The 13,311-nt window shown below is 36.4% G+C and overlaps 1 protein-coding gene across 3 annotated transcripts in view; it reads left to right on the top strand.

Annotated features, from left to right (window-relative positions):
• Positions 1-13,311, top strand: part of IFT88 (intraflagellar transport 88) — a 54,186-nt gene that overhangs the window by 19,440 nt on the left and 21,435 nt on the right. For all 3 annotated transcript variants that reach the window (XM_069883494.1, XM_069883496.1, XM_069883497.1), the window contains exons 16-21: positions 4,677-4,763; positions 5,384-5,570; positions 6,157-6,265; positions 7,683-7,833; positions 9,089-9,204; positions 12,019-12,071. In XM_069883494.1, the coding sequence (XP_069739595.1) occupies positions 4,677-4,763; positions 5,384-5,570; positions 6,157-6,265; positions 7,683-7,833; positions 9,089-9,204; positions 12,019-12,071 (703 nt within the window). The remainder of the gene's footprint in view (positions 1-4,676; positions 4,764-5,383; positions 5,571-6,156; positions 6,266-7,682; positions 7,834-9,088; positions 9,205-12,018; positions 12,072-13,311) is intronic.

Genomic DNA, 13,311 nt, shown 5'->3' with positions numbered 1-13,311 from the left:
AGTTCACTTCAAATTTAAACCACCTAAACTTAGTTAAGTTTGCTATGTGTCTAAGCTGTTATTACAGTTAATAGAACTGTGGTCAGTACAGTCAAAAAGGCTTAGAAACCATGTTGCTAACTGCTAATCAACATGGAGGTGTTTTCATTAGTATGAGCTGGATCTCTCTCTCTCAGTTAGGTTGACTATAGTACAAAAATATAGGCAGATACACTTTGTATGTGTCATTATTGTTTGCTCTGGTGTTCTGACTGTTCCCTGTGCATTCCCTAAAATGCTATAATCTGACCTTGAATTTTAGTCTGCCCTCCAATCCTTCCATTCAAATACAAACTGAAATTAATTTAAGAAATTTCTCAGGATCTTGGTCAGTTCTGCATCTCTTATGTCTTATCCTTATCTGGAGGGCGTAGAGGGCTAGGGTTCCTGAAAAGATGATACAGGAGTTTAAGCCACAGTGGGCTTAAAGTTCATAGAAAATACACAGGATTGGTACATGCAAGTAAAAGTGTAGCTCATTGCTCAAAATTCATTAAATAGCAGAAGTTCAGAAGATACATCTAGCAAAATCTTTGTGATTTTACATTTTTTATCACGCATATTATTACATGTTCCCTTTTCATTGTTTTGTTGTATTTTTAAATACACATGTGAAGTAAGTTTTGGTAATGTTGAAATTATTTATGTGTGTTTATGTAGCTATAATCTCTTTCTGCAATTGGCCATCCAGTCAATAGTTAGATGATTTTATGAATTTTATACCTAACTGCCTTCTTGGTAGAAATCATCACCAATCTCTTGCTAATAACTACAGCAGGCAGTTAAATGTAGCTTTGCTTTTATAGGCATATAAATTGCCAGTGTAGGTGTATAAATTAATACTACAACTTATCACGGTTAAGGTTTTGATATTATGCAAGTGAATGTGCAGCTTTCTTATGTTTTATTTTAAGAAAAATGCATTTCTTTGCTCTTCAACAGATTTTAGAGGTTGTGGGACAATTTATAATACCTGGTTTTCATCGAAATTGTCATGTGTCACTTTCTTTGCCTGTGAAAAATGTTTGGTTTGAAATGTCAACAGCTGGAAAACAGCTTCATCTGAACAAAAGGAAACTCAGATAATCATAGAATGGTTTGGGTTGGAAGAGACCTTAAAGATCATCCAGTTCCAACCCCCCTGCCATGGGCAGGGGCACCTCACACTTGGTCAGGCTGCTCAAGGCCCCATCCAACCTGTCCTTGAAGGTTCTGACAGGATTTTGCTGTTTGAATATCTGACAGGGTTTGCTCAACTTCCTTCTAACATGCACTGTTTGGTACATTCAATGATAGAAATGCTGAATAAGAAGGAATATAGCAACCCCTAGGTGTGCATGAGTGGCAAGAAGTATGAGAGAAAGTGAATACTTCTGTCATCTTCTAAGGTCCTTCGTCTTCCCGTAGCTTGGAGAGATGCACACAGGGCCATGTGCTTAATTCTAGCCCATTTTTCCTTCTCGTCTTTAATCTTTTCTGGTTTCCTGAGCAGCTTTTGCTTCTCCTATCCTGTGCTCTTCTCCTTCCCTGTAGATCTAGCAAGAGAGTTAATGCTTTATTATACTGCATGTCTGACAGCTTTTCTGACATCAGGAAGCAGTTTGAGAGTTTGGAAAACTTTGGGCAATTCTAGTAGCTTTTGGAGGGTGAGAGTGTTACAGGTAGGTAGTCATTCACGTGATCTCAAGAATTTTCTATAGTCGTGATATTTTTTTTTCGCAATTTCCAGTTAGTATCCAATATGGGTTAAAAAAAAATCAATTCTCGGAGGTAAAATGATATCCAGAGGTTGGTTGTGATGTTTTTGTGAAGTACTCCAATGGGGGAGAAGGAATGGTGCTGGAAATTAAGAGTTAAGTGGAGATGCTCTTTTTATTTTGATTATGTGCCTGCACTGGCACTACTTCATAGTAGAGTCGGACTGCAGAACATCCAAGATTGCAGAGAGTCTTTTTATTTATTCTGACAAATTGCATCTTCCAGTTATATTCATCCTGTCTGTCTGTTGTTCATATACTTACTAACCCACCACCTGCTCAACACACCTTTGGCTGAGAACCAGAATGGAAACTCTTTAAATGCTCAGTTTCAAGGCTGAGCATTTTATTATGTTTCAAAAAAGAAGAACTGAAATAGATTTCTGCTGTAACTATGAGGGGCTAAACTCTGTGCTCATCATAATGAATATGTTATTTTAAAACAGTCCTAGTAAAAATAAAACTCAGAGTGGAAATTACCATAGTATGTCTAGATTGTATTAATGAGGGGGGTTGTGTATTAGAGATTTTGAATGTTTTCTTAATTTTGAAGAAAATCTTTGAAATTTAAATTAAAACCAAAATTCTGTAGGTTAGCTGTGCAACTCCTTAATGTCTCTGGCAGACTCTGCTGGGGTCAAACAAGCTGCTTTAAAGATTAGGTTGGATATTAGGAAAAATTATCTTTCTGAAAGAGTGGTGAAGCATTGAAACAGGCTGTCCAGGGAAGTGGTGGAGTCATCATCCCTGGAGGTGATAAAAAAGTGTGTAGATGTGGTGCTTCAGGACATCGTTTACTAGGCACGGTGGTGTTGGGCTGATGGTTGGACTTGATCATTGAGGTCTCTTCCAGTCTCAGTGATTCTGCAAGTTTAACTTCTATAAGCAAATAATTTAGGTACATTGGAAACATGTCACAAAGAATAATTTGGACAATTTAAGTAATTGTTTGGATTAAAAAGTTAAAAGTTATTTAGAACTATATACATTTAGCTGGTACCATGAGAGCATTTCTGCTTTGCAAGGACAAGAGTATTGCTATGGATTTTCATCCTAGGGCTTGTAATAGGGCTGAAATGGTTCAAGAGACCTGCAACATAATTTACCAGTAAGTTAACAGGTTTCAGAGTCATATTAACTTTTTATTGTGTGTAAAAAAGAGGTTAGTCCCACTTTGACTTTATTGTCAAAGGTGCCATTTAGCAGTAAAAGTGAAGGTAAACAGATCGGCTACAGTGGGAAATGGCTTTTCAGAGGAACGGCTTTGAACTATGTAGCTCCAAGCTCACTAAACATTAATTGGATTGTAAGAAAGGGACAGCTTCTACTTGATCAAGCAAGTCTTTGCTTAAGAGTAGAGCATCTCACATATAGTAATGTTACATTTGTACATCTGTGGGACCATTCCCTCTTGGAAGGAAGTCACAAATATATATAAAAGTTTAAAACTATCATAAAGTCTTACATTTCAGGGACCACAAAATCTGAGTCCTAACTTTTGAAGTGCTTTTCTTAATTGAAATTGGATTGTTTCTGTAGAAAATTTTCTGTTAGGAGGAGAATATTACGATCTTTGGTAGTTCGTAGTTCTTAGGTGGAAGGTAGTTGACTAAATCAATGAAGGGCATCTAGCTCTATAAACTTTGTCATTTACGCATCATAAGTACAGTCATGTTTTTTGTCTAAAGTAACTGTAAAACAGTATGTATGACAGTTAATTAAAATTTGTTTCCTTGATGTTTGTTTTGGCATTCCACATGCAGCGTCATGCATTCACTTTGATATGTAAACAGCAGCTGATAGGTTTCATGTGAAGGAATAAGGAAACTTTTGATTTGCTAATGTTGATGGCTAAACTGAGATTGCCACATCTGTGTTGTTGTAGATGGCAGAACTGGGATCACTGTGATATTCTAACAGCTTTTGTAGTTAATATAAATATTTAGTGTAAAGACGCCAGATTGGCTTAACAATTTAGTCTACTGTTGCAATGTTATCACATAGTCAAATGGGTGGAAAAAAGGTGCCCTTTATTTCAAACTTTCTTTAATAGTTTACTAGCTATACATTTGTGTGTTTAATGTCCATAAAATTCTTTATTTTGAAGTTGGAGGCACTGGCACAGGTTGACCAGAGAAACCGTGGCTGCCTCATCCCTAAAGGTGTTCAAGGCCAGGTTGGATGAAGCTTTGAGCTACCTGATCCAGTGGGAGGTGTCCCTGCCCATTGCAGGGGGTTAGAACTGGGTGATCTTTCAGGTCCCTTCTAACCCAAACCAAACATGAAAAAAAATCTTCTGGCTTCAGTTTTTGTATTTTAGTACTTCCTAAACTTACACAGGTGTCATCATCTTATTACACAAAACAAGTGCAAGCTGAAATCCAATCCTAGTCTTGTTGGTTTTTTTATGCACTGTGTACTTTTTTAGCTTTTTGGTAAAAGTTTCAATGTCAATCCTTTCATCTTTACTTAAAGAAATGCAAAAATAGGTATGAGAATTTTAATTGGTTGGCTAGATTAAAAGCAAATGATATGAACTTGTGTTTTGTAAGTATAGAATTGTGAGATATCTGTGTACTTTAGGTAGAATACGTAATCTTAATTTTGAAGCAGTAATAAATAGCCAATACTATTGAAGTTTTGTGACCAAGATTAATATTATCTATAATATTGATATATTTCTGTATGTACATGCTTACAAGGGTGTGTTACAAGCTCTTAGTAATTACCGTGTGTGTGAAAATATGAATTATTAGAATCATAGAATCATAGAATTAGTTTTAGCTGTTTGTAACTGGGAAGTTTTATCAATGCTTTCTGAAAATATTTTGGTAACGGTTTGCTTCAGTGGGAAATAAGATATTTACAAATTACTTCTAGGCACTGGAGACTTTAAAAATGTTCGAAAAAAAGGATAGCAGAGTAAAGAGTGCAGCTGCAACAAACCTCTCATTCCTTTATTATTTGGTAAGTGTTTGCTTCAACAAAACTGGTTAAGAACTGCACTTTATGTAGCAACTTCTGTATCTTGGTAGCAATTTTTGTGTCTGTCTCTGTGAACAACAAGAAACTGCACGTTAGTGGAGTTACTCTGGAACACCCGTTCTTGGCTGCCCTTTGTATCCTGTTGCTGGAAGGAAAAGTGAGGCTGACCCTACAGAACTACGCCTGCAGTGTGGTTTGTGCCGGAGCTCAGCAGCTGCATTTAAAACTTGGGTACTGAAGACCCTGGCTAAATGTCAGGAACATGTGAAGTATGTAGCTTAGGCAGGTGTGTTTGTGCATGGAGTTTGTAGGGTATAGGGATTTATTTTTTGTTTTGTTTCTCTAAAGAAATACCACTTTGTTGCAGGAAACTTCCAGACCGAATGGGTAGGGTGGCAAAACCCTGTCAAGTGTTTAGTTCTTTGAACCTTGAAAGAGATGATCTGCCTTATGCAAATGCATAAGGAATATTTTAGGACTAAATGCTATTATTTTTTTCATCCTCAATCTTTTGAAATTCTACTGTACTCACTGTAAGAAGCCAGAGCTGCGAGAAAATTGAGTGACAAATGACTAATACAATGTTTGTTTTGTTCATGTAGGAGAATGAATTGGCACAAGCAGCTAACTATGCAGATTTAGCTGTGAATTCTGATAGGTACAATCCAGCAGCTCTGACTAACAAAGGGAATACTCTTTTTGCAAGTGGAGACTATGAAAAAACAGCTGAGTTTTATAAGGAAGCTCTCAGGAATGATTCCTCATGCACTGAAGCACTTTATAATCTTGGTAAGCCAAAGGTTCTTTTGCAATTTAGCTTTTGTCTAATGGTAACACTAGTGTTTCTGAGAACCTGGCTTTCAAAGTTTTCCTGTAGAAATATATACTAATTATTATTACTTTATTCAGTAATTTCTGTAACAGCAAGATATTAATTTGTACTGCCTATCTATTCTGAAAAAAAATACTGGTATTAGCAGCATCAACCAATAACTGCAGATTATTAAGTCACTTTGAAAATAAAGATGTCGTCTATCTACCAAAAATACAGCTGCTTTAGCATTGTTAAACTATCAGAGCCATTGCCCTCTAAAAGCTCTCCTTACCCCTCATTCATCATGTTCAAAAAGTGAAATTAATACTTTCTTGGTCTTTGATTGGGTTTGTGTTCCTTAGGTTTATCAGTTTGGTAAGTCATACTAGCTGGTGAGAATAATAAGCGTGGCTCTTGAGAATAGTGTGTGTCAATGTCAAGGCAGCTACACTGATTCTGAGCACTGTGTTCCTATTTCATTTTTCTTGGTTATTCCATCAGTTAATGTGCTGAAGTCATGCTCTTTCTCATTGCATTAATACTGTAACTTTTACGTTTTAGGTTTAACATACAAGAAGATAAACAGAATAGATGAAGCTTTGGATTGTTTTCTGAAACTCCACGCGATCCTTCGAAACAGTGCTCAAGTCCTTTACCAGATAGCAAACCTGTATCTTTTTCTGGATCGTGATAAGGGATAGTGGTTTTTAGTAAAATCCTTTCATTTAAAATATGTGTTTCAATCATGACACAATGACTTAGAAATTTACTGTAGGATCCACTATAATTAGTATTACTGCATAGATTCATTAAAACAAGAGCAGAATTTACAGCCTTCTTGGACATTTTCAGTGAAGCAAGTAGAGAAATACGTTAAGACTGTTGACATTGCAGGAAATGTAAATGTGTTCAGTATTAAAGTGTGTCCTGGAATATTTAAAATGCTGCCAGTTTTATTATGAAAATAATGCAGCGGTTGTAAGCACAATTGAGTAAAGCCTATAGGAAAAAAATAATATAGTTAATGAAAGAGAAGTTCCATTCTGAAAGCTATTTTCAGATTAGTTGGTGTATATGTAAGAAAATAGTTTCCTAGCAGTGCAAAAGCTTAGCAGATTGAAAAGCTGAGGGGGGGAAGGTTGACTTTGCGCATCACCAATAACATTTTACACTGTGAATTTCTTAAACAATACTTCTGAGGATGTGCAAATTGTAATGTGTCCCTTCCTCCCTCAAGGCAGAACACATTCCCATTCCTGTACAAATAGAGAAGGTAATAAAAATATATCGTAGTCTATAAAATGAATAACCTCCAAAAGTACAAAAGGGCTATGATCTCTCTCTATTCCTTGCATAGCCCCTTTACAAGAGCATAAGTGGCCCTACAACTCCCAGTTCCCATTGGGGGAAGAATTTGTCTGCTTTACTGCTGTGTAAAGCTGCTTTCCACCAACGCTCACAAGCTTTTTCCATGAAGCGCAGGGCGCAGCAAAAACTGAAGAAACATATTGGGCAGTAGCTCCAGTTCACGTTGCTGCAGAGGTTTGAGTAGAGCACACTGCAGGACTAATTACAGCTAAAGCTGCCTCTGTTCGCTAGACCAGAATCATGCAGTGTCTGCACTTTGCTTCTTAGACATACAGCAGAAAATCTCATGGCAGGCAAGAGTCTCTTCTTGAGGACAGCAGTTTTACCTCATGGCTTAGTTTAGTACAAAATGATATATTACCGAAAACCAAGTCGTAAAGGCTACAAATAAATTGCCTGGTTCTCACACTTCATTCGTATAAGTGAGGAAGTCCAAAGTAAAATTAGTAACAGAGCGGGTGGGGAACTGAGCCCAAAGTTCTATTGAGCCCAACATGTTTTTAAGGTGAGAGAGCAGCCAAAGCCTCCATATTTCTTCAGCGTAATAAAAATACTTTCTGGTACAAATGAATTATGAAAACAATGTGGAAAAAAAAAATCCCGATGTATCTCCACAATACAGAGACTGGCGTATCTGTGCGGCATATGGATTGCGTTATGTACAGTAGTAGGACTTTAGAGTAAATCTAAATATAAGTCCTTGACTGAAGAAAACTCAGATACGAGATCATGGAAGATCCCAATCAAGCCATAGAGTGGCTCCTGCAGTTGATCAGCGTAGTACCAACTGATCCACACGTACTTGCAAAGCTGGGGAAATTATATGATAACGAAGGTGATAAATCCCAAGCTTTTCATTATTACTATGAGGTACTTGCTCTTCATTGCTTTTCCAATGCATTTAGACTAGATAGAAGGAAGAATTTCTTCACCATGAGGCTGGTGAGGCACTGGCACAGGTTGCCGAAGGAAGTTGTGGCTGCCCCATCCCTGGAGGTGTTCAAGGCCAGGTTGGATGGGGCCTTGGGCAACCTGGTCTGGTGGGAGGTGTCCCTACCCATGGCACGGGGGTTGGAACTGGATGATCTCTAAGCTCCCTTCCAACCCAAACTATTCTGTGATTCTATGATTTGTAATAATTAAGGAAAAATTTTGTCATAGGTTCCTGTCTCATTAAACTTTTTAAAATGTCACCTCAAAAAAACATTTTGGAGGAAAGTGGAAAAAATCTGATTTTTGTAGTCACATCCTAAGAACTTGCATAGCCTGTGTTTCCACATGGTATTTGACCTCAGATTTTTTTTCCATATGGTCCTTGTTTATATTGATCCCTAAAAATTTTAATTTAAAACACAATCTGAGATGAAATGAAAAATGGACATAATAAATGTAATTGTAAAGGTGTGTAACATGACTGTGCTGATTGGAAGCTGTATCTGTTTGATGGTAGATATGGAGATATGTGTAAATAATGAGTTTATGTATGTACATTTATCTTTTAATTTTAAAGCTGCACATTATATGTACAGAGTTGCCTAATGAGAGGCATCAGGCTGCTTTCTGCAACCTGAGAGGGTTTTTTTTTTATCTATGTGAAGCCAGGATGACCAAAGTCTGCGTTGTAATCTGAATACTAGTGAAGTTGTGCTTGATGATGATTTTCTTGCCTGTTTCATTGGCATGTCTAAAAAGCCAAAACTTATTTATGTGCATATCTATCTTATAGAAAAGAATGCTTTTAGGTGAGTTTTCCAGCAGACTGATTTGAGTGTGGAGTTGCATACGAATTAGTTAGCATTGTTTAATGTTTTAGGTAACTTATTCACATGTAGATGTGATCTGAGTAAACATTTTTGCTGTTGCAAACTATTTAATATTTGAAATAAGGCTGGATGGAAAATGTGACTGATTCATCTCAGGTAACTTCTAAAAAGCATTTTGTAATTAGAAAACTTGGCGTGTTTTTTTTCTCAGGATTACTTAGTACAGCACACTACTTCTATTCATATATTGCACCTTTTTGGCATCTGGAGAATTAAACACTTGAGTAAGATATTCCAGAAGTAATATAAAGATGTTGTTTATCACTAAAATTGTGTTTCTTTCACTTTTCCTATTTTGTCAGTCATACCGGTATTTCCCTTCAAACATTGAAGTCATTGAATGGCTTGGAGCCTATTACATTGACACCCAGTTTTGCGAGAAAGCCATTGAGTACTTTGAAAGAGCAGCACTTATCCTGTAAGTAGTTATTATTTTATGCCTACTCAAGTATTTGTGAGTAGACATCTGTCAATATGGCTAGAAATAAATTAGTTGGATAACTTTACTACTATGAAGGAATACCACAGTTAAGAATATTTGGGATATTATTTCATTTTCTCCACTTTCTGTTCAGTTACAGCGTGTTTTTCCTCTTACGGTTCAATATCAATGTTAAGTAATATCCTCCATTGGGCCCAAGATAATCTTAGGTATTAGAATCTCTTTTCCCTATCCTGTGCTATTAAACACAACTATGAAGTGGTAAACAGCTCTCCTAAGCTACCAAGACCTCCTTCTCTATGGCTTTGTGTGAAATATACTTATTTTCTGGTATTTTATTATGCAGCAAGGATTTGTTGGTTTAGATAAATGCATCTTTTAGCAGTTCTTGATGCACTTCCACTTCTCCCATAACTTCCGCTTCCATAAAAAGGCTACTACAGATAAGATATAGAAGAAAGAAAAATGTGCAGTGCAGAATTACCAATGGTTAGTGAAAATAAATTGACAGATCAAATTGATCCTCATAGAGATATTTGAAACCTACCTAGTTTAGTTCAGCCACTTAATTGCTGGAATTGTCCTTTAGTAGAATACGATGTGCTTTAAAAACTATATAGGCCATATATTTTATTTTAGATCAGAAAGGGAGCTTATCAGACAAATAGTTAATAAACAAAAATTTGGTCAAATTTATATATGCAATCCAGAGTTCAAACAGAATTCTAAAAGGCCGTGCATACGGTCTTTATATGTGGAAACATATATTTGCCCATATTTTCATGAAGAATTTTGTATCAATAGACCAACTAAAATTCATCCAACTAAAATTCTTTCCAACAAGTGTGAATTTCTGTATTTTGGGAAACCAATCAAAAATCAAACTAAGTGAAACTCAGTTATTGCTCGTCATGTGATCATCTAAAATTTGATGTTCTTTGGATTCTGTGAATCTGGATGACAAGTTTGAACAAGATGGCATGTGAACAAAAATTTGTACAATGATATTCCAGGAAAAGATTATACTGTGAATAGGTTGTTAGAGGTTCAGAAAAAAAAAAATACAAATGCTGGTTTTGAAAGGGCTTGAGTTAGAGTAAGCATTAATTATAGAAGAGAAAATCTGAGATTTAAATAAGGATTAAAAATTGAGAAAAATAAAGAGAAAAACATAGATTTCACCCAAATTGCAGTAAAGAAATAGGGAGGTAGATTAAATAAAAATGCACAGGAGACACGTCCCAGAAATCACAGTTCACAGGTTTGTGAGTATTCTTTTCAGTATAAATATTGGCCTCCTTAAAACTACGAGGTTGCATATGGTGGCAATCATGGTCTTATTAGAAACTTTGGAAGGAAACAGATGAAACAAAAAAGAACTATTTCATAGTCTTGTTTTGCAAGAGCCAAGCATTTTATGCTTCATGTTGCACTCAGTGCATGCATGGAACATGAAGTGAAGTATTAATACTTACAAATAATTGACATATGCAGTTCTTCATTGTTATTTGGAGTAATGAAGCTATGTGTAGTACAGAGAAATTATTTCTTTATGGGATGAGATTGTTAATAGTAGAGAACAGAACATAGATACTTGGCAGTTTATTTGGTATTAAAAATAATCTAGACATGCTGGTTGATAAATATGAATGTATGGCTAGAAGTTGCTACTAGTTGTAAATAAAGTTACATTTTAAAATTTATTTTGACCATGGTTAGCAATTTTAGATTAACAGTGTTTGGTATATTCAGTGTTTTAGTCACAATGAATACATTTGCAATGATATTCTAAGATAACATGTTAGACAATGAATTGAGAAACAGTTTTTCATTATTTTATGTTTTACAATGTATCATTAGGGAAAGGAGCTGTGTAGCTAACGCTGGCTGCTGACAATTTATTCTCTCGATGACTTTCATTCTGAAGTGGGTAATAAATTTCATTATGTGCCTGCTCAGTTGCCTTTATGGTTTGCAGGATACACATTCAGTTGAAACTAAAAAAGATGAAGCAGGTGTTATTCATATGCTTGTTTGGCAGCTATCAGGCAAACAAATTATTTAGAGGTAAAAATGGCCTGTGCTGTGACTGGAGTGAAAAACTGAAGAGAATAACTACAAAACTATTCTGAATATGTTAGCGTACTTTGGGATATGCTACTCTGGAATTATAAGCCAAATGTGAGAAGTGCTTTGGCTTTATAGAGAGTCCTCAAGCTGTAGACATGAAAATTTCTGAATTTTCACATTATCTTTATAAGGCTGAGGAAAGAGTCCAGCAGTTTTGTTGATCACGCTCAAACGTATCAAATATTTTCTCTGACCATGTCTATCACCATCATGTGCTAGAAATAAGGACAAGTAGGTGGTAGGACATCAGGGTGATGATACAGAGAAGAAGCCAGAGTTTGATGCTGTAAGAGGAGAGTGTGCTTCCTGGCAGGGATCCCTTGGATGTGCTTGGGACCCTGTTGGTGGAATTTCCCCAGAATACAGTTTAGCATTTTGTTCTCCCCCACTGTCTAATTTTGTGTGGCACAAAGAATCATGTGTGGGAGAAAGATTGTAATATTGGACTACAAACGAGCAACATCAATTCCTGAACAGGGGAGCACAACACAGGGGTAAACTGTTTGTGAGCTGAACAGCCTCAATTCTTCCTAGGAAGGTAATATGCTAGGTGAAAAATGTTGAGAGTAATATCATAGTAAGTCTTTATGAATACTATGCAGTTTATTTCGCTTGTTCATTGTTTGGCAGTGTGAATAATTTTCTTTTATTTATATATAGACCAACACAAGTGAAGTGGCAGCTGATGGTTGCCAGTTGCTACAGGAGAAGCGGTAAGTTCAGTAACTTTTTTACAATTGGTTGGAGGTTTGTAACATTTTTTTGTAATTAGGTGGGTTTGTCCAGCCTGGAGAAGAGAAGCCTGGAGAATCATAGAATAGTTTGTGTTGGAAGGGACATTAAAGATCATCCAGCTCCAACTCCCCTGCCATGGACAGGGACACCTCCCACCAGACCAGGCTGCCCACCACTCTCAGGGTGAAGAAATTCATCTTCTGTCTAGTCGAAATCTGCCCCTCTACAGTTTATACGCATTGCCCCTCATCCTATCACTACAAGCCTTTGTAAAGAATATAGAAAGGGGGCTTACAAGAAAGCGGGAGAGAGATTTTTTGCCAAGGTTTGTAGTGACAGGGCAAGGGACAACAATTTTAAATGGAAAGAAGGTAGACTGAGGTTGGACATAAGGAAGAAACATTCATGATGAGGGTGACGAGACACTGGGACAGGTGGCCCGGAGAAGTCATGGCTACCCCATCCCTGGAGGTGTTCAAGGCCAGGTTGGACGGGGCCTTGAGCAAAGTGAACTAGTAGAAAACAGGACAGGGACACCAATGACAGGGGGATTGGAGCTTGCTAACCTTTAATAGTCCCTTCCAACCCAAACCATTCCATGATTTGTTTTGTTTTCATTGATGCTCTCATTTTTTTTTCTTTTCAATTTTTCTACTTGATGTGAGTACTCGTCCCAAAATTTGTTTGAATATTCAGTTACATATAATTTTGGTATTGATTTTCTGTGTATATATCATTAAACATGACTTTATTTTTAAGTCCAGGATGTGTACCTTTAGTGACTTAAGCATGAAACACTCCTTGTCTTGTTAATTAAGTAGAAGAAAGAAGATAAATGGTCTGATAGAAGGTTTTTTTAATGTAGTTATACTACTGTCTGATCTAACATAAGTAAATAGATTTTAAAGTTGCATAATTCTCATTCCTCTTCTACAGCAGGTATAAGTTCTTTTTATATTAAAATAGTCTTTGCCTTACACAAACAAAAGACAGTCTCAATGTGCTGTATTTTATTGCCAGGAATATAATATGCCAATAAGCAAAATGGAAAGAGATTAATATTTCTGGTTTTTTTCATCACCTAAAATGCATTGAAGACTTGATGATATAAATTATATTCTTCTGGTTTTGCTATCCTCTTTTGTCACTTTCCTTTGTGCTTCCTTTGAACTTTGCAGAACAGACTTCCATAATAAATAAGTGCATTTTTTTCACTCT

The sequence above is a fragment of the Phaenicophaeus curvirostris genome, chromosome 1 (assembly GCF_032191515.1).
Source record: "Phaenicophaeus curvirostris isolate KB17595 chromosome 1, BPBGC_Pcur_1.0, whole genome shotgun sequence".
NCBI lineage: Eukaryota > Metazoa > Chordata > Aves > Cuculiformes > Cuculidae > Phaenicophaeus > Phaenicophaeus curvirostris.
Note: the sequence above shows the minus strand (reverse complement) of the source record. Positions and strands in the feature narration are given on the sequence as shown.